The 23,038-nt window shown below is 33.3% G+C and overlaps 1 protein-coding gene across 1 annotated transcript in view; it reads left to right on the forward strand.

The window, feature by feature from the left end:
• Positions 1-23,038, forward strand: part of LOC149375650 (cuticlin-3) — a 705,303-nt gene that overhangs the window by 558,842 nt on the left and 123,423 nt on the right. Inside the window, exon 8 of the mRNA XM_089598075.1 lies at positions 6,745-6,899. Coding sequence (XP_089454201.1) covers positions 6,745-6,899 — 155 coding nt within the window. The remainder of the gene's footprint in view (positions 1-6,744; positions 6,900-23,038) is intronic.

Here is a 23,038-nt window from a genome sequence, read left to right on the forward strand (position 1 = left end):
TAAATCGCGACCCCTTGAATCTCCTTAACTCTTCCTCTCTGGAAGCCCAGAAATTCCCCCCGCTACCAAATAAGGTAACCAACACCTTGGCCAACTCCCCAAATGCGAAGCCAACCTTAAAAAAATGGCACACGCGCGATCTCAACGCAGATGATTCCGCAGACACTTTATCTGACATGGAGATAGAAACATCCCCAACCCGAGTTTTACCACTCAGCTCTTCCCAGGCAGAGAAAAACGCTTTCGACGGTCATCTTGAGGACCAAGCTCAACATGACTTGGAGAAAACAAACAGCATCCCCAAAAAGAAGGCACCTCCACCGATCACAATCTTGGACCAAAAATTATGGCCCAGGATTAATACAGCCCTCATAGTGGAGAATATCCCTGTCCGCCGTGCCATTACGACCTCTAAAGGCACTTGCGTGTACCACGAGAACATTGACAGCTTTCGACGAATCGTCCACGACCTTGATGAGGAAAAGGTCGAGTTTACCACCCATCAGCTTCACGAGGATCGTAAAATAATAGTTGTCATCCGTGGAGTCAACATCGGGTATACGGAACCAGAAATCCTGGAGATGATCAAGAAAAAAATATCATCCACCCATCGGGTCTATTGCATAACCAAGGGTCAACGAACCTGGTCCCTGGTTATCGTGTACCTGGATGCGTTGGATGCCAACTCCAGCGACATCTATAACCTCAGGTCACTCAGGGGTACTTCTGTCAAAGTGGAACAGAAGCGCAAATAGAGTGCTATTCCCCAATGCCAAAAGCTCAATCACACGGCAGCCTACTTCCATGCCACCTTCGTCTGTGGTTTCTGCAGTTTAAACCACGCTACCGCAACCTGCTCAAAAAAAGGCACAAACCAAGCCACTCCTCACTGCGCGAGCTGCAACGGCAAGCACCGCCCCTTTTATCAAAGATGCCCAAAAATTCCCCAGAAAGGAACATGCAACCTCTAAAAAAGAAACGGCCCCTGCTTCTCCTTTTGTGAATGCCACCTACCGTACAACAGCCCAAGGCTCCAACACCATTCACCCGGGGATATCATACGCAAACGTGGCATCTTCTCAACACCAGACGCGAGCTCAACCCAAGACTCCTCTGATCAACACACCTCCCATAACAGAGACCATCCTCCCCTCCATAATGACTCTGCTGACACGCCTCGACCAAAGGCTATCCGGCCTCGAGGGCAACAAAACAGCAGGACGCTAGATAGAGACTTCACTTTACTCAACTGAAACTCGAACAGCATTACACACAAGACGACCAAGCTCACACACATACTTTAGACCAAAAACATCGACATTGCATGCGTCACTGAAACGCACCTGGACAACACAAAATTACTCCACATACAAAACTACACGGTACACAGATGCGACAGACGCAATCAATCCCATGGAAAAGTGGCTATCCTTCTTGGTGAGGGCATCTGCCATCGAGTCATAATTACAGACGCTGTCAACTGCGAAGCGATTGGAGTCGAAGTACACACCACCTCATCCTCATCCATTAGAACCATCTCACTTTACTCATCTCCAAAGGACGATTCTAACCTCCGATGCATAATCCCGCTGTTTGACTCCAACATCCCTACGATCGTTGCAGGCGACTTAAAGGTCAAGCACGAATCGTGGGGATGCAAACACAAAAATCCTAATGGCTACTCCCTTCTCAAACACTTGCGTAACCTCACATTAACAATGAGATTCCGAGTGAACTGACTCACTATCCCAGCTTACCAGACCAAGATCCAGACATCTTAGTCATACTTCCGACGAAAAACTTGACCATCCCTACGGACACTACCTACCTCCCCAGACCTCTCTTGCAACTATAATCCAGTCTACCTAGAGATTCCTAGGTCCCTCCTTACCATACCTGTTACCACCAGCTGCATAGGCTGGGTCCACCTTGCGTATAACCTTGAATCCTCTCCATTTAAATGTCATTCCATCAGGTCCAAAATGGAACTCGACAAAGCAGTTGACGAATTCATAGACGAACTCAACAGGTCCACACCAGATGCCACCACAACAACCACAGCTCCCCAACACACTCTTAAACTCCCCCATGATCTCCTGCGTCTCATCAAGGGGAAAAAAAGAGTTCAGAAACTCTGGCAAAAACGGAGAACCCCTGAACTAAGAGTTCACCTTAAATCCCTAGAAAGGGAAGTCAAATCCCAAGTCTTCAAATTCCGAAACAAGGAATTTAACAAATTCATAGATTCCCACACAAGAAATGCTTGAAAGGTCGTTAAAAACTCCGTAGCAAACGGCCTTCTTCCCCCCCCCCTTCAACAAGGTAACAAACTCTACTGGTTAGACTAGGACAAAGCTGAGATCTTTGCAGATTTACAGCAAAATTAATGCTCCCCTAACCTCAGCCCTGAAGAATTAGCGCAGGAACACGCGATGATCACCGACATGGTACAGCAACAGTTCCTCGACAACCCGGATTTTGAACACTGCTCACCCTTCAAAATCAGATGTACCATCTGCTTCTTATAAACTCGAAAAGCTCCTAGCAGTGACAGCATCTCCAACAGTGTCTCTAAAATCCTCCCCCAAAAATTCATCACGGCGATCTGCAACATCACAAACGCCGTGATGTGCCTTCGTTATTTCCCAAGTGCGTGGAAGGTGGCTACGGTCATCTCCCTCCCGAAGCCGGAAAAACCCCTCAGCAACCCCTCGACTCACAGACCCATTAGTTTGCTCTCCTCGCCCAGTAAAATTACCGAAAGCGTCATCCTCGCCTGCCTAAACAAGTAAACCACGGAAAACAACATCCTTGGTTAGGTTTTCCGCATTACCTCATCGGCGTCATCAAATTTTACCTCTCGGACAGATTCATCCGCGTTAAAGTAGGTGACTCTCTCTCTCTCTCTGACTCTCGACCAGTAATCTGGAGTCCCCCAAGGTTTCAAACTCTCACCCATCATTTTCAACATATTTTGCCACGACCTGCCCCAGCGCAAAGATGTCAATATGTACGTCTATGCAGGTGACGTCGTGGTCAGCTGTACGTCAAAGAAAAACTCTAGGTGCACCACTCTTCTCAACGAGCATACCATCACTCTACATAACTGGTATAGTCTTTGGAAACTGGTCGTAAATGAGGCAAAGACTATAGTTATGCTCGTCTCCTGGAAAAATCCAAGGAAAAAACTGCAGAAGATAAAGGTAAGCGGAGTAGAAATCGACTGGAGCTGCTCTGCCAAATACATTGGCGTCACGCTAGACCGTCGACTTACGTACGTTCGTCACATCAACTGCACCCGTGGCAAGACATATGGAGCCTTTAGGCAGCTAAGCCCTTCTTCAACAACAAAGCAGTCTCCCAGAAGACCAAGCTTCCCACCGTTAACGCCATGATCAAGAGCATTAGCACCTACGCGATACCTACGTGGGGCGCTACTAAGGAAAACCAACTAAAGGGCCTCCAAGGCCCTTTCATGAAGATACTAAGGTTGGTCCTGGATATTCTCTGGTACATCAGGAATGCCCAGATGATCAAGGAGTCCAACATGATCCCTCCAATCCAAGCAGCCTCTGTCCTTGCATCTAGAATCCGCACCTCCATTATGGACCACCCAAACCCTACGATTGCCGCACTTGCAAGCCGCTAACCCAGGCGCTTCGACCTTATACGATGTCCATGCGCTCTAGCACAGAACTCCAAGGACCTTCAACATACTCTAGGTCTTTAATCTCCCCTACTCCCATCGGATGCATCTTCATGATCTCGCTGAAACTAACGTGACTTCAATTCGTACGCTCCCTTCAGGAGCACCCAAACTGTCTGCCATATCCTTTACGGCCTCAACCCTATACAACACATACACAAACCACAAGTACGCTTTTAATTACACAATACACAGAGTACTCACACACATATAAGGACACCAAATTTAAGCTTCTCTAACTCTATTCTGGTGCAATGCCAATACTCGAGCTTCGCCCAGATGCGTAAGTGCCCCTCCTTTCATCTCCTCGAGAGCGAGTCAGCCTCCAAAATTCTTCATTATTTTTCTTTTCTCTCTCCTCTAATGCCCTTTTGTCTTCTAGGAAAGTGGTCCTCGTGGACCTGTCCCACGCGGGGAGATTAGTTTTTAGTCAGTAGACACACCGGGTGAATCCAACACTACCACTGGATTAGCTGGGGTGTCTGTTAAGATTTTCCTCTCCCCGCTCCACCAAACAAAATATATATATATATATATATATATATATATATATATATATTTGGGTTTTATATGACATTTATGTTTTATCAACAAATATTAATTGTAAGGGATGGTACGTTGAATTTGCCAGTGGGTGGAGCATTATTTGTACGATTATACATAAATATTTCATTAAAGGCATAAAGTAAGAATTGAAAGTATTTACAGGATAGGTTCAAATTTTATATTTTCTTTCATTATAATGAAAAATAAATAGATTCTACGATTTCAGGTATATGTGTAAGAATTTGTTAAAATGAAGGAAAAAAAATTGATTTGTTCAAAAAGTAAAAAGTTAAGTACGAGAGGGGTAACAATTTCATTTGTGCTTTAAGGAGGCTGGAGCCGGCACAACTCTAATTTTAGTACTAAAGGAAGTTAAATGATGGCTTACATTTTCAACTTTATTAACACCCATATATTGCTATATTATGAAAACACTTGTAAGATATTTAATGCTTAAAAAAATAAAATACAATACTTAAGTTAACAAGGTCAGCTTTATGTAATTGCACAAATTGTTACATTCAAGAATAAATATAAAAAATGTATTTATGTTGGTATCCTTACCAACTACTTCAGTTTTTTGTCTATTTTAATGTGGGTTGCCCCCCCCCCTCCTCACATATGGGAGCCCTTTAAAACAATATTGAAATGAAATAATTCATCTGTTTTGAGTAGTTGTTGGTTAGTGGTGTGGATTTTAGTTGGTAAATAATAATTTTACTAAAATATACGTATATAGAAGTGAGACAACATTCATAGTTAAAATATACATGCTTTGTATCAAATATCATCTTTACATAAGAAAAGGTCTTTGGAAATTTCATGTAGTTGTGTTTTATGTAAAGAATAGTTATCTGATTAGATATCAGATAATATGAGATGAAACGTAATTCCTTATGTAACCTTATTGTTGATGATAACACAAAAACGAAAAATGAAGTGTTGGCCTTAGTTTCACTGTATTCTCAGACAGTGTTTATTGTGTTATAGCAATAAGATATGTAGGTGCCAGTTTGCAGTTTGCAAGATGTAGTTTACAGTCTTAAATCTTGTATGGGACTTTCTAATATCATTACAAGCATCCTGTTAAAATTTTAGCAAGATCATGCAGAAAACGCTACATGTGGGGAGCGTCTTTAAGGAGGCTTGGGCTTTTCGTGTTGTATCTACTGAAGGGCCTCTGTGGGGTACTTATCATGTAAATGACTGTTTGTATTTTCTCTTTTACAATTATATGTATCATATAAGTGTGTCAACAAAATATCAATAATACGCAGAAAAGTCACCGGAAAATAGATATTTAAAAAATTATTAGTTTTGCCAGAGTACCTTTTGTAGAGATGATGGCCCTGCCACGACTGACCAAAACTGACAACACCGTACTCTCTTGCTATCATCTGCTATTATATACCTATACTTGTGTTGGACTTAAATCTTCATGCTTGTATGTTTATGTTTGTACAGCGTATGCGCACTTACAATATCTGAACAAAATAACTCTTACATTTGATGTTTAACTCACTGTTTTTTTTTAATTTAACGTGTTGACCCTATTTTTTTTTTTTTTTTTTATAGATTTTTTATAATTAAAAGTATATGTACCAATTTGACTTATGGGCTCACAGCTTTTTATTGCAGTACAATAGTCAATTAAATTTAAGATTCCATAAGGTTACGTGTTAAAATGACGAATTTGTACAAGCGGTTTTTTCAAAAATAAATGGGTTGAAATTTTTATTTCTTTTTCACAAAAAAATCTGGCGTACTTTATTTACGTGATCTCAGAATTTCAGAGCTAGCCAGCATTTTATTTAAAATCTCCCAAGCCTCCTTAAGTATGACGCTTCCCTGTTTATATAAGCCTTTTACAATACCATCTGACATAACCAGTATGTTTACGTTTTGAATCAACATGATTTGCCTTCAATTAGAGTTACTGTATAGAACCAAGATAAGAATACTTTTAACTATTTAACAATCAATGTAATAATTAGTTTAACAATGACAGATTGTTGTTTTAACTATCATAAGAAATTATTATAAATAATGTGACACATTTAGAATGCTATAACAAGTGGCAATGAAATTTCTCAGACTGTCAGCTTCAACCATCAGTATAAGGTGTTTAAAGGCCAAGGTATTTTTTTTAGTATTATAAGGTTGTCATACAGGCTCAGCATTTATGTCTCAAAATAGTTTTTTGAATAAAACTCTGTTTGTTTATTTTAGTTCGCTCATTAGTTATGTTGCTGCTATTCTTATTGCCTACTTTACTTTCGTAGCACTACTTTCTGAAAAAATACATTGATACATTTAACACATATTAATAATTTCAATAAGAAGCGTCATAATACAGATGCTTGTTTTATTGAAATCCTGCACTAAAATTTTTAAAATTTTCTTACAAGATCTTACTTCACATGATTTTGTGGTTGAAAAATTAAAAGCTAAATAATTGAGCATAACTAAATAACAATATAAACTGTTTTTAGAGTCGCAACAGGTAACCCTGTTGTATTCACCTTGCAGCCACCTGAGTGCTATATGGAAATTAGGTATGGTTACGGAACAACGGGTAATAGAGTAGCTGGACCAGTTCGCGTTGGTGATCCATTGACGCTAATAATCTATATGCGCAGCAAATACGGTAAGTTTAGTTCACAATAATACTTTTGATACTTGTAAAAACAAAAATTCGGTGTAATATCTAAAATTTTGTATTGGTACCTAATTTGACTCAATAAACAATATTAACAAATAATTGCATAAAATTTAACAGTATCAAAAAATATCAACTTCACCGTCACACTTTCGACTCGGAAGTCATAAGAAAACTACGTTAAAACTAAAAAACCCTATTCAACATCAACTGCGATTTAAAGACCAATTCGAGTGAAACAAAAAAATAACGATATGTGAGAATGTTTTTTTAGCTCAGAAGTAATTTATAAGAACTATCTATACGAAAAAAACTAAGTATCTCATTTGTATACCAAGCTATGCTATCCTAGTTTATTATTACATAAAACGTCAATATGATGACTGTAACGTATCCGTAAAAATTGTCTATTGTAAGATTTATAATTTCATTAGAGAAATTGAAGTAAATTTTGAACTATTTAATATACATTATAAAAGTTCAACAGAGCCCTTTTATTAGGAGTTCCCATTCAGTATTGGTTGAAATAAAAAGTAGACCAGTTATTTGTAGAACAGTGTGTAGCTCAATGCTAACGAAGCAAGGTATTATCTACACTTTATTGTAAGAATTTTTTAACATACTTATACTTACACACTAGACTGTTTAAAATAAAAGTGCGAACACATTTGCATTAGATTTATCTAGAAAAGCATATTCTATACTATAAGAAGATGATCAACAATTTTCTCATCTACACTGTGAAAGACTAGACGCTGTCAGAATACCACCGGTAGAACAGTGCTAGTTCGGAAGCTTAGTGCGTCAGCAATACTAGTTGAGACGAGAGCTGCACAAGACCTGTATATGTAGTCCACCTTACTTATGGTACATACGTCAAACCACACTATAGGTAGCGCTACTATGCTTGGACTCGTACGTCCGCTGTTCCGATTGGGATACCTTCTATCCCAGTAGTCAGAGACAGCAGACTAATCGTAATTTGGTATATCTGCTGTAAGGGAAGGGACAACAGCAGCACCAAATTTTTCTCAGTATAGGTCTTAATATACATACTTATACATTGTATGTAATGGTATCCAAAGCCTAACAGTTAAAAGTTAAAAAAAAAACTTTCTACTGTAAATTCTGATGATTTTCAAAGTGAGAGCTTGAACAACTATAAAAATAATATTTTTAGTGCTCTTAAGGGTAAGTGTTAATTTCTTGCAAAAAAAAAGAATGCAGACTTATGCTTAATACTCATACATCGATAACTACTGCCCTTACTAATACTTCTGAGAGAAGATCTTGATTTAATTAAGTTTTCACGTCTCTTACTATAAAAGTAAGAAACAGAAAAAAAACTTATGTCTGGAGCTTGTGTGGAAGACATGCTCGATCATTAAAAAAAAAAAGAGCTACAGAAGCAAGACAAGAGAGCAAAGAATATTAGTTAAAGATGCAGGAATTTGGTTGTGTGAAATTTTGTTAACAAAAAGAAATATCCACACAAACAAAAAAAAATGTACTGAGAAAGTCAAAGAAATTAAATGAACCAATTTATGAAAAAGCACATAAAAATGTAAAAAGTTCAGTATTAGACGAAAAAAAACTTAGATAAATAATTAATGTAAGAAAATGAATAAGCTGTTATGAGTTCTCAAAAAAAAGACTTACAATTCAAAACTAAATATAATAAAAATATCTCATAAGCAAACGATAAGTTACTTTTTCTAATTGTTATATTCAGATATTACTTAAAAATACACAGAATCAAAACTTGTTGGCTTGACTTTCTTCTTTTTTTAATGAGTCAATAGTAAAAAGTCGATTGTAGAATATAATGTGTACACATATCTATGCTTAAGAAGCTCTTAATGATTGAAAACGTTAACATATTTTAGTAAATAGTTTATACTGATATTGCATTTTAAAATATATAAAATATATTCTGTGACAACTAACGTTAATGTGCTTTTATGTGCTTTTTCATAAATTGGTTCATTTAATTTCTTCAACTTTCTCAGTACACTTTTTTTTGTTTGTGTAGATATTTCTTTTTGTTAACAAAATTTCTAAAATTTTTTGTTGGTCAACATTTATTTATTTTTTAAATTTTTTTAGCTTTTTTGATTCATCGCCCACTTGTTGCTTTCAAAATTTTTCACAAATATTCATCTGTTTTAATTATAGATAAGTCTTAATTTATTCCCATGTAAGCTTCGTCCTACTTCTTGGTATCTTACTATACATAGAAATCTTCAAGAAAAAATCAATGTTGTTTGATTTCATTACTATATTTTATAATATAGGCTTCTGTATACGTATCAAACTTTTTTAATAACGATGGAAGGCACTAAAGTTAACTTTACAAAGCCATTTTAAAAACCAAGAAAATCGAGATTTATTTCAAATATGCATGGAGGTCTAAACAGACTCCACTCATAACTATAGCCCTAATCTTCTAGGTAACGAGGAGCACGAAATCTTATACATTGATATCTTTAATAAGTCTTATTTCAAACGTACGTACATCAGACTGTAAGTCTGACTGTATCAAAAGCTTTGAGCTATTTTCTTAAATAAAGATATATAATACATTACTGATTCGATTAGTCTGCAACGTAGGCCCGTAAGGGATAAGGAAACAGAAAGTTAACTGTTCCTAAGTATATATTTATCTAAAATATTTATTTCTAACTGGCACTTTAGAAAGTGGCACGATTACATATTCTTTCTAGGACGTTGGATAAAAGTTTGAAATGATAACTTGAATTAGTACACCAGAGACGGATAAAAAAGACTCACCAACGTAAGCGAACAGCAGCCCATCAAAGCTATGACTATCAGTTTTGCCAGTACAGTGCGTAATTGCCAAGCTGGCTTTATCACATGTCATGGGCACAAATGTAAAACTCACACCAACCTGCGACAACCAATGAAGAATATCTCCAAATGCAAAGTCGCTGCAAGGAGGATGAACATATGCTATGATAGAAAAGTACTCCCAAATAGTGTCAGCAGAGGGGTCATGCAAGGGAGACTCATGAATCTCCCCTCCACAAAAAAACTTTCTTAGACTTGTGAATGAAAGCATCAGTGACCCCATCTCCTGATCTACCCCATCACTCCAGCAAACCAGTTCGTTAGAGTTCGCCAAGACTTCATGAAGCTAAGTGTACGAGGTATTACGAAAATGCGTAGTCCCTAAAGGCATAAATACAAAGAATTTCCCAGAACTAAATTACAGTGATGCTTCAAGTAGTAGTCCTGTGCAAGAAGATCAGAGTTTAAATCATCAGCTATGAGGACGACTAAGAAATGCGCAGTGGACTGTTAAAGTGAAATAAAAAAATTGGTAACGACGTAGGTGCTGGTAAACAGTCACTAAAAAAATACGACAATCGATATTAAAACCTTGATCGATCAGCAAATACTCGGTTTTATTTAGTCTAGAAACGTGTGGTGATCCCACAGTGACATGGAGAAGAAACTGACTCAAGTCCTCAATGTTTGCACATGTTGCAGCCATTTTTTGGTATGTGCCTTTGTCTTTGTAATGGCTTTACAGCCTGATAAGAAGTAAGTTGGCTGACAAGCATTCAGTTGCCACACACCAATCTGCGGGTCAAGTGTGGTAGCCAATGCAGTTCTGATTTTGCTAGTGTACAAATATAAAATGTGGCCCAACAATTAGCAACCAAAAATTTGGCAGCTGAAGTTAGCCTGAACACTGCCCAAAATGCCGTGTGCTAAATAATAGTGGATGAAAACATACTAGACCGATAGAAAATTCTCTGAAATTGAAAATTTATTTTCAAAGGGACTTTCTCAGTATGATACTTAGTTATTTGGTATATAAATTTCTAGGACCCTTCTTTTCTTTTGCCATATCAAAGACCATTTTTGGTTTCAACTTTTTTCTCCAACCACACGGTGTGCAAGTCTTTCGTGTGGGCCCTTCGCAAAGTTCCTCTCAGATGACTTGGTCATCCATCTTACTGGGTACTATTTACAGGATGCAGCGATTGTCTCAAGCACATTCCAGCTATTATCAAGTTTAATGGAAAAACAATTTACAACATACCAAACAAATGATCCGCTGTATCAACCTTTTGATAACTAACAGTGACTTTACCTAATTAGCTGGCCAGATGTAGGCTTTTCTTTGAAAAGGAAGCACCTGAAAATCTAGACTTTACCAGAAAAATCGACTTTTTATTTTAAAAATTAGATAAGCGGTTTTTCGGCATTCTGGGTACTCATTACATCGAAAAGCCTGAGAAAAATATCTTAACGATTTTCGACAGGATGTGAGCCCACGACCCCTCAAGTATCTGTGGCTAGGAGCCTAGCATGCTAATCACTAAGCCATTGAAACTATTTTATTATTATACTTAATTAAACTCGTGGATTATAGAAAAATTTGTCAAATATATCAAAGTCCTGTTGTACACCCTTAGAGTTGTCCACAAAGATTTTTTTGTAAATATCTTCCGAACTGTTTAAGATACAATAAGAATAAAAACACTTGCGTGTAGAACAGGAAATTTTTAATCAATTGGGTCTAATAATTTTCTTTCGACCAACACAAAATTTCGAGATAAAAATCAATAGAGTTGTTTTTTTCCGATGCTCTAAGAGTGAGTCATACAAAGTGTATGGATAAAAGCTGCAGTATGTGCACACGATCCTCGTCTGCTGGCAATATGTATAGGTACAGATTAACATGACGATGTATGCTGCTGCTTAGTGGTAAGCAACGTTGGGCAGAGATAGTGCTACCTTTGACTACTGTACTATTATGTTGCAAAAGGCAGGCCATATTTCAAATTGGTGCTCACTCCCAGAGATTAGTAGAGAAATTGCTAACTGCAATGCTACGGCATGACTTCGCTGTTGGCCACTGTTTTGAGCGACCCGTCCCGATCAAGCGGTCGAACCAGGTGCACATACTTTTTTTTTTATTTGAGAAGCGTTAAGGGGATATACCGAGTGTGTGTCTACGGATTTGCGCACAAATAGGCATGTATGCACATACTTTGAAGACGCATGGAAGTGGTATACTGATGATGGGCCTATGAACAAGGGAGTGCTGTATGGAAATGCTGACAACAGCTACATAGCTATATGACCGCGAATATCAGAGCGAAAGCAAGCAACTAGTCTTTCTCGCAATACTTACTTCTAAAATAAGGTCTTACAAATTAAGGGAAACTAAAGAAAAAAAAGATTTTACATCTAATATGTATATAATAAAATACCTGTTCTTTCATTTTACTATTCTCAATAACATATAAAAGTTTAAGAGAGGCAAGCTGTAGTATTTTTCGAAAATAAGATTATATCAATGAATGCTTAAACAATTGTAAGCTCAGACTTTCAAGGCATTTATATTTTAATTCTTCCTGTACTTTAGATTTTTTTAATAGTACTGTGTATCAAAAAAAGGACGTTGAAAAAATATTTAGCTTAAAATATTTTTTGAGGTTGATAGTATGGCTATAAGCACCTTAAATATGAGTTACAATTTTTACTTATCATAATCGCTATAAGCTGTAGGGAAATCTCTGGAGGATATTAATGAACATTTGTGCCTTTGGATTGTACTAGGTCCAATGTTTAAATAGCTGAGATAGCTAGGACTTCTGCCTGTGATCATATATTTAGGCAATTTGGGGTTCAATTCCAATTGCCTCCAGATTTTTTTGTTTTTTCGATATAATTCATCGCTCTGTTTCTATTTCTTACTATAACTTATGTTTTAATTTATTAATATTATTAACACTTTCTTTTCGGGGACGTCGAAAAAATGGTATTTTTAATACTGACTCTTATAAATAATTTATTACGTTCACAGTTCTAGTTTCCGAGGGTACCTCATATTTTTACAATACTAAACAAATGATTTTTAAGTTATGGATGGAATGTAAACGTTTTTAAGCTTCGAAGAAGTAACATCCAGTCACGAAAGAAAATAGCCAAAGCCAAAAAAGATTAACTTTCATTTCAATAATATCATTGACAATTATCACCAGTAATTGTTTCCCATGGTATTTTTTTCAATTTAAAAAAATGGGTGCCTTATGTTTCTATGCTGTCAGCACATAGATATTAAAGATATATTAAACCCTGCAATTTAAAATGCACTTTTAGTTTAAGCAACTTTTTGATTATTAATACCGTAGTAGTTGCATTGTAGTATTACATAAATAGTGGTATATAAATTTGTTTTGTGATAAATTACCAAATTTTTTTATAAAAATTGGTTATACTTTGATATTTAACTGATAGATTTAGTTATGCAAGTTTTTAATTTTTTGTTTGATTTCACTCAGAGTGACTTTATGAAATGCTTGCAAATTTTGTATATTAGTATAATTGATACAATAATTCCCTAATTTGTAATATTTACCTAATTTAAAAAATAACATAATTTTATACAGCACGAAATGCTTAATTTTTATTTCTCCTAATTCCGTAAGGTTCTTAGATGTATTTTTTTGTCAAATAATAACTTTATTTTAATAAGAAACGTATTATTCTTTTTCTAGCAGATTTAGCTAATCCAACGTTTTAACTTATATGTACTTCAAAACGCTTACCTGAGCAAAATAAATGAATGTTGTTTGGTTTATTTTGAAAGAACTTTTACGATTGTTTAATGATAAACGTTAGATTCCAATTAGTGTCTAAAATTTCTTATTTGCATTTTAACAGAATTTAATGATGTTCAATGATTTCTTGTACTACTGAGCAAGCAGTAAAATATTTTACGTAGCTAATAAAAGTATTAAATAATTTTGTAAATTTTTTAAAAATTTGGCACTGTAAATTTGTTTATTAGGAACATTCTATCTTCTAATACAAGCAATAATGCAAGAAAATAAGCTCAGACTTTTTTTCCTCGTATAGAAATTTATATGAAAAATAAAGAAAATTTGATTAACAAGTCATTAAAAGTTTTTGAGGAAAAAAAAATTTTTTAATATAGCGTTATATTTTCTTATTAAAAAAAAAAATCTTACAACCTTTTAGAATGGTAATAGTTAAGCTATTTTGATGTTTTAGATTATAATGAAAGTTTAACCATTTACATTAAATGTCAGAAATGTAGTTGTACTTTTAAAAATAATTTTTTTAGTGAGTACAAGAAAAAGTCTCTTTTCAGAGTAACAGGAAACAAAGAGCTTTTTTAGATGTTTGGAGAAAATGAAGCTTTTCGAACCTACGTAACAAGAAAGAGTATTTTTGACTAACTTTTTTTTCTCCGATTATGATGTAGTCTATGTGTAGTTATAAATATGAAATACTAAGCCATTAATTAACAATTTAAACTTTAATCACCAGGTCAAAAAATGCGTTTACTATATTATTATTAAACTAATAAAGCCGTAGTTGATAACACCAGCACTAATTAAAGTAACGCAAAGTGCCTTTTGGCTCATACTAACATAGTTAAAGCAATAATTTTTACTAATAGAGTAGATCTTGAATATTCCGCATGATTTAGTAATAAGCTTTTCTATTATTAATAAGTGTTTTATTGATTATTCAACAACGTGGCCAGTAAAGGGACTATGTAACATAAAGATTGACTACAGTGCTATTAAGTGACGTTTAATTAATTTACGCATACATACATACATACTTTTATTACCAACTAGAAGTTAAAGGAAAAAAAATTTACTTACAGAGACTGTTTTTTTCCTCTTGGTTTAAAAAAGACTCTTTTATGTCTTCTACTCTGAAGAACTCTTTCTTGAACTGACCCACCGATATTATTCAGCGATTCAAGAAATTGTAAGACTTTAAAAAAAATTGAACTACATCCTAAATTATTCATTAAAAGTGGACCTTCCTTTAAAGAAATTAGTTTGAAGTGCAAAATCTTCAAGAAATCCACTCAGTTTTCTGACACTTTAAAAAGCTATCGTTAAATGTTTTAGTATTTTCTCTGCAGTAAAAGAATCATTTAACAATATTAGGTTATGTTCAGTAGCAAATTAGAAGTTCAAGTAATTTATTGCAATCTAACGTTTTTTGTAATCAAACAATCGTATTAGTTGTTTGAGAACAAAACAAGCTATATTTCTTGTTTAAAGCTGCAGTTTGTAGTAAAATATACATATATAAATTACAACCTCACATAAGTAAAACCTCTTAATGACATCATCATATTTATCACATTGAAGTAAAATTATTCTATTAAAAAAAAAAATCTTATGAAATGTGAAAAAATAGAGAATTTGTTTTTTTCGTACTATATAGAATAAGATTTTGCTTAGAATTTAAATTAAAATTAAAGTTAAGAAATTGTTTCGTTAATCTTAATGAATTACTAAGCTTGAATCCATGAATCGTAAGTGAAAATTGTTTTATTGTTGAAAATGAAACTATACAACTTATGGAGGGATTTCAAAAATTGTAATTATTTAAGATTTTACTAAGTACAATTATTGTATGTACAGGAAAATTTTTTTCACATGAGTTAATCAACAATCTGCTTGAAAAATTAAGAAATCGTCAAGAGGTTCGACAACCCTAAAATGGCATGACAGTTGTTTTTTTTTTAGCCATCGTAACAGTATGAAAAAGTGATCCTTCTGAGTCCTAAATCATTGACATCGGTCGAAAAGTCTCAGATCACACATATGCGAGCGTACAAATACGCACACAAGGATTTCTACTATCTACTAAGTTCTTATCTTAGTTGTCAATGTTTCTATCATTTTAATCAAAACCCTTAAAATTATTAAATACCCTCAAAAACTAAAACTATAAACGTAATAAATTGTTTAATAGAGTCAGTATTAAAAATAACGGTTTTAAAACGTGCCCAAAAAGAAAGTGTTGCTAATATTAATAAATTAAAACAAAAGTTGCATTTCATAAGGTCACTCTAAGTGAAATCAAACAAAAACTTAAAAACTTGCGTATTTAAATCTATCAGTTAAATATAAAAGTATAACCAATTTTTTTAAAAAAATTTGGTAATTTATCACAAAACAAATTTATTTACTACTATTTATGTAATACTACAATGCAACTACTACAGTATTAATAATCAAAAGGTTGCTTAAACTAAAAGTGAATTTTAAATTGCAGGGTTTGATATAATTTTAATATCTCTGTGCTGACAACATGAAAAAATAAGGCACCCATTTTTTTAAATTTAAAAAAATACTATTGTAAACAACTACTGGTAATAGTTGTCAATGATATTATTAAAACAAAAGTTAATTTTTTTGACTTTGGCTATTTTCTCTCGTAAACTGGATGTTTAGTATTTCTTTAAAGTTTAAACACGTTTAAATTACATTCATAATCTTAAAGTCTTATGTTTAGTATTATGAAAATATGAATTACCCTCGGAAACTAGAACTGTGAACGTAATAAATTATTTATTAGAGTCAGTATTAAAAACACCACTTTTTCGACGTGCCCGAAAAGAAAGTGTTAACAATATTGATAAATTAAAACAAAAGTTATAGTACGAAATAAAAACAGAATAATGAATTATATTAAAAAAACAAGAAAATCTGACTGCAGTTGGAATTGAACCCTAATTTGCCAAAATATATCATCATAGGCGTCAGTCCTAGCTATCCCAGTTTTTCAAACTTTGGACCTAGTACAATTCAAAGAAACATATGTTCATTGTTGTCCTCTGGAGCTTGCCCTACAGCTTATAGCGATTATAATAAGTAAAAATAATAACTTATATTTAAGGTTTTTATAATAATACTGTGAACCTCAAAAAATGTTTTGAGCTAAATGTTTTTTTAACGTACTTTTTTTGAGCATTTAAGAAGTGATTTTTTTTTTTTTTCTTAAGTTTTAATCTAAATTATCAATATTCACTTTTGTCATAATGTTCTTGTTATTGTAAGTAAATGGCTCACTTCTAGGTAGTGTATAAGTTCATGAGATTGAACAAAAACATAATTCGGAAGATGTATGATAAGATAAGACATTATTATGCTTAGCTACGTTGATTTTACTTATACTATTCTCAAGTCGCAATGTCATTTTTTTTAGTACATTTTTATAATTAATCTAATAGAAAGTTAGCTGGTCACTTTTGATGTCAAAATTGATAGCTGGACTTATAGTTATTATTTATTTTCACATAAGGAATATGAGCCAAGTTTTGTCGCATTCCTAAAAATAGCTTCTTATATGTCTATTTTATGTAAAGGAAAACAATTGTTCTTGATAATCGATGTTATACTAGGATTTTTGCGTTCAATAAGCTGATAACTGCTAAGTTCAGCATTTGCTACAATAGAACTGGTAGAAATTAACTGTAAGTTATATATTTTAGTGCAATTACTTATACAAGCGATTTTTTTTAGAAGATAATTAAAAAAAAATGTCTGTGTTCGCCAGATTTTATGATTCTTTCAGTATTTGATAAAATTTAAAATTGAAAAAATTTTTCTGGGTACTAAGCAACTGATGGAGTATAAAATATTGTCATGATTAAAATATGACGCTATATTTAGTAAGTCAAATCGACTATACTGTCAAGATCTGATTGTCATTATGTTATAGCTTGGATTTTAGTGAATGAGGGCAACTTCCCAAAAAAAAGACCAAAAATGGCTATCATAGATTTACGTGTAAGGTGGATAGGTGTTCTGACACATCGCTCCATTCATCTATTTGTATAAATTGCTCCCACTTATAAAAACCATTTTCTTTCAATAATGAATGATATGCTAAGTCTATTGCTATTTATTGCTGATTCTTATGTATGCTATTTTTTCCGAAAAAGGTTGATAATTAGTCTCAATTTAGTGTTGAAATTAAAGGACGTTGCCTACTTATTAAAAATAATCACAGGAGTCAATAAAAATCAAGTATGTGACTATTAAGAGCGTCTAGAGTACACACGTTTTCTCTTAACACACATTACACTACTAATTATTAAGAAATATTGTAATAAAAATGCAAGGATTACCTCGTACTCTTATGGAACAGCTGTAAAGTTTTGATCAAAAAGTGTGATGGAAATCACACAGGACAACAAAATTTGAGGTGTAGAAAGAATAAAGCGTGAGAAAAAATTGTGCTAATTTTCAACTGCTGCTATGATTGATAATACGGAAATATTTGTGACAAAATAATAAAAATAATATAAATCAAAAACATGTGGCAACGTTGCATCTACAGCCAGCAGAAGCTACAACTTGAAACTGTAGTGTCACTTGGCGGTATTTTTAAGAATTTAAAGGGTGTATCTGATTCCTTAAAGCCATAACACTCCATTCGGAAAACAGATTTCACACATGACTAACAAATTTTAAATAAATAGTAGTAAAAACTATTAAGATTGTAGAACAAGATTCATAATGTATGGCAAATATAGTATTTACTTAATATTAAATTTTATTTTACATGTTGTGCAAAAAAATAATTAAATTATAACATGCATTATATGAACATTACATATCACTTTGGTCAAAGTAAGACTGTAACATCAAGTTTGTTAAATGTTTCATCTACTTTTCGAAATATATCTACCTTTCCAGTGATATTTTTATTTAGACATCGTAATAACACAAACACATCACATGTATGTATAGGTAGGGGAGACCGGGGCGAGATGGGTAACAAATTTTTTAAACTATTAGAACTTGTGTAATTTGAAAAAATTATTATACACTTTAACTGACAATTCATTCTACGGAGTCTTGAAAATTGCGTTTACTGACACTGAAATCTAAAAAACATTTTTTTAAATTTAAAAATTATTTTTTTTTAAAGTTACGAAACGTAACGGTTACTCAGTATACCCATTCCGCCTCAATCTTGGGGCGGTATGGGTGTAGCATCGAGGCGGTATGAGTCCATACACTTCAAATGGAGGCTAGATTTTTCTCAAATAAGTTATTCAATGTCCACAGTATGACCTTTAATTTACGAAAAATAATAGAATAAAGTTAGTAAAAGTTATAATGATATATTTTTTTAATATTTATTCAGAAAAATAGTAATATATTACACTCTTATATATTCTGATCGTAAGTAACACATAATTCTTTGGTTTTACTGTATGTGCATTTTAATTTTTAAGTATTAAAATAATTTACTTATTAATAAGGCAAAACACAATCACAGTTGCTTTGAAATCTTGTAAACAAGCAACAAAAAATTATAATTTTTTTTTTAACTACAATAATTAAGGCACACAATAATACTGCCCGTCTCTTCCTAAAGCTCGAGTGTCTGAATTATAGGATTCGCTTGGCATGGAATAATTTTTTAAAATTGCCTCTTACTGCTTTGGAAAGTTTAAAATACGCATTTCAGAATTTGGCATAGTCTGAATCAATGGAACTGTATTCATAATATTTTGACCAACTTTCTGTTTCTTTGGCTCAGACTTAATGTTAGATGCTTTTCGTTTATTCTTCTTTTCCTTCAGTTCATTCTCATATTCTACAGATGTTATAATGGCGGCTTTACCTCTAGTATAATTTTTTCGAGGCACCTAAATGAATCGTTTAATTATCATTATATCAGCATATTATATTTTTAAACGTATTATTTAATATAAAATTTACCTTTGGTTTCTGCTGCACATTATTAACTTTACTTTGAAAGTACTTAAAAATTTCTGCATCAATGCATTTCTCAATACTTTTTACAATTGCTTTTGTAAGTCTTACAGCCTCTAGATATAAACTTATGTTGACTTTTTCTGTAGTAGTTGATACGTCCAATAATACATTAGTTGTGTCACAATCTGAGTGAATAATCGATGGTTCACTTGTGATTAGATTAGAAGATTGAAATGACATTGCTGTCATGATACTTGTATCACCAGATATAACAATGGGAATATCAGATAAGTCCAGTGAAAGAAGTTCTTCTTGGTGCTCAATAATACTAGATCGAACAGCTTGACTAGTTACATGATCCTTGGCTGACAACGTGCTTGAACTTTTCACTGAAGTTAAACACTCTACTCTAGAGTTTGGTTGATCCAATAGTGTATGATTAAAGGTTTCAGTAATAGTGTTCATTACTGCATCATCTAAGTAAAAAATACAGATTGTAAATTTTATGTACCATGAAAAAACTTACTTGAATAATGTGAATCAATATTACTGAACAATGTACCTGTATTTGTTTCTGGAGGTAAACATTCTACTTTTGATTGTGATTGTTTAGTTGCTGTGTGATTATACGTTTGAGAAATGGTATTTGTTACTGCATCTGAGTAAAAAATATAGATTGAAAATCATATATTAATAAAAATACCAAGCAAAATAAAGAGGCTCACTTACTTTCACCTGAGCTTGTGGTAGCAACACTACCAATGGATTTTGATGCTACAAAGTCATCTTCAGTGAATACTTCTGGATTAAAAGGAAGAATACCAGTCTTTCTGAATGCATTGACAGCAGTAGCCATACAAGAAGCTTTTAAAAATGCTGGAGTAAAAATTGAAAAAATATCTTTCAATCCTATGGTACACTGAGGATGATCTCTCATCCATTTATTTACCTCAGCAGTATAAAAATTGCTTAATGGCTTCATGTAAGATATATCAAGTGGCTGAATTTTGTGGGTACAGTATGGGGGAAAGCAAATCATCACAACACCATTATATTGAACCAGTTAAATTGCATCAAGGTTCTTAACATGCGTTGCATGGCCATCTAATAGCAACAATACTGGATTACTCGTACTTGCATTTGAGAAATGAATAAACCGTTCTAGCCACTTTGTAAATACTTTCTCTTCCATCCAGCCACTTCCATTAAACTCAGCCCATGCATATTGCTGCTTGCCTTCCAAGTATCTTGGATTTTCATTCTTGCGAGGAAATATTAGCATCGGTGGCATATATTTCCCTGAGGCCGAAAAACATATACAGGCAGTCACAGTTGTGCCTCTTTCTGCAGAAACTTTTGAACCAACCTGTCTCTTGTCTTTTAATGCTAACACTTTTGCTTGGCCCTTAGGGTTGCAAGAAACACCTGTCTTATCTACATTGTAGATATTTTGAGCATAAAAATCATACTGATCATATGCACTTTTCAGTATTTTATAAAATTCATCAATGCTACGTTTGTTAAAGCCACTTGCTCTAGCTGCAGATGTTGGCTCTGGTTTTCTGAGTGAGAGTTAAGGATTTTGTTTGAGAAAACCTTTAAACCAGTCAGCTAACTGAGTATCATTGTTCAAACGATTTGGTAGATTTAAATTTTGAGCAAAGGTGTACGCTAGCCTTCGAACTTCCAATTAGGTGAAACCATGCAATCTTGCCTCATTCTCTAAAATTTTGTCACACATATACTTTTCCTGCTCTGCAGTAAAAACAGACTTGTACCCTAAAGCTAAAATTATTATATAAAAATACATTTAACCTCAAAATATTGATTGACGTTTTTATAGCGTACTCACCTGGTTTATAACAAAATCGTCTAAAACTTGTGTTTTTGATATCTTAATAAATTTTCTTCGCAATTTTTCTCGAGGAATCTTGAATTTTTTGGATATGGATCCTAGTGTTTTCCCTTTCGCTAAAGTGTCTAATGCACTTTTTAAATCTTCAGCAGACCATGACTGCCTGCTCGTTACCTTTTTATAGTTACGCACCATTAATATTTGCTATCACTTACACTTAAAATTAACTAAATTACTTAACTATAAGAAGGTACGTAGGTAGGTACCTATAGCATTTGATACATCCTATTTTATTTTATTTATATGCGCCTGCATATTGGCTACCGTAACCGAGCCGATATACCCATATTACCTCATGAAAATACACCCATTCCGCCCCAAAGGTAATTTTTATTTAAAACAGTTACAATAATTTTATTCTTAAAGGGTAATATTAAAATAGGTCATCAATTTGAAGTTAGATAATTAAACATTTAGAAAGAACAGTTTTTAGCCTTTAGTATATTATTTTTTATAATTTTTTTGTTCGTTAAAAATCCTTAAAATTATTTTTTTTACGGCCTAAATTTTGATCGTAAAATATCTTAGTTTTTTAATTTATTGGATCACTATTTTTTATTAATAAAAACTACTTTATCTTTTAATATGCAATAAACAAAAGTATAGCAATTCACATATCATTATTTTTGATATATTGCAAATACCCATATTCCCCGGATACCCATCTCGCCCCGGTCTCTCCTACAAGAGACACGCAGCTGACAGCAGAAGTGGACAGCTTTAAATGTAGATTATATATATATGGCAAATAATATGCAAGGTTGCCAGTCTTTGACTCGACGTTCATAATGTAGTCAGCTGCTAAAAAAACAAAAAAACAAAAAGTAGGCATTGTCCTTAATAAGCATCTATAAACAAGATTTGAAGCGTTCTTTTAGTAAAGCTATTCTTAAATAAATTTTTAAGCTTTTGTTATCAAATTAACTATAATTATCTCTTTCTTACTTACATGTTTCTGAATGATGTACTGCGTAATGTCTATTATATGATGCTACTTGGGAAAAAATGTTAAAAATAAAAGTCCTTGGGAAATAATGAGTGAGAAGTTTAAAAAAAATTAAATACATTAATATTAAGTTTCATTTCGCTAAAAGTGATCTCTGCAGACCGCAAAGGAATAGAAGTTTCATTTGAAAACGAGCTAGGTACACTGCATCTGTTAATTATTAAGATCAAAAACATAATATAAACAATGTTTAACTTTATAGATCTATTTAATTTACTATACTTAAAATATTCTACAGTTGCCATGTCAGAGTTGAAATATTTATTCATATGACTTATATAAAAATGATTCGTCATTGTGAGTTTTACAGAATAAATTAGAAATCAGCTGTTTAACATTATAATTAAAATTATAAATCTTATAGATTATACTTAAGATGAAACTGTTTAGTGTTTAGACGTCACTTAACCCAGCTGTCTATATATTTTTTTGACTTATAAGTACGGATAGTTATTATTTATTATCTATATTCTTATCTCTTTAAAACACGTAAACCATCTTTTACTATTTTTTTTTATTTGTCACTTCTCTTCCTAGCAACCTTCGTAAATAGAGTGACTTTTTGAAGCTACTAGTTAGAAACACATACTTGGAAAAAGATATGTAATAATAAGTAAAAACAACGTAAAGTGTGTATTTAATAAAATTTAAAATC

The sequence above is a fragment of the Copidosoma floridanum genome, unplaced genomic scaffold (assembly GCF_036245765.1).
Source record: "Copidosoma floridanum isolate Cflo_tuat_1 unplaced genomic scaffold, Cflo_Japanese_pri ptg000005l, whole genome shotgun sequence".
NCBI classification, from domain to species: domain Eukaryota; kingdom Metazoa; phylum Arthropoda; class Insecta; order Hymenoptera; family Encyrtidae; genus Copidosoma; species Copidosoma floridanum.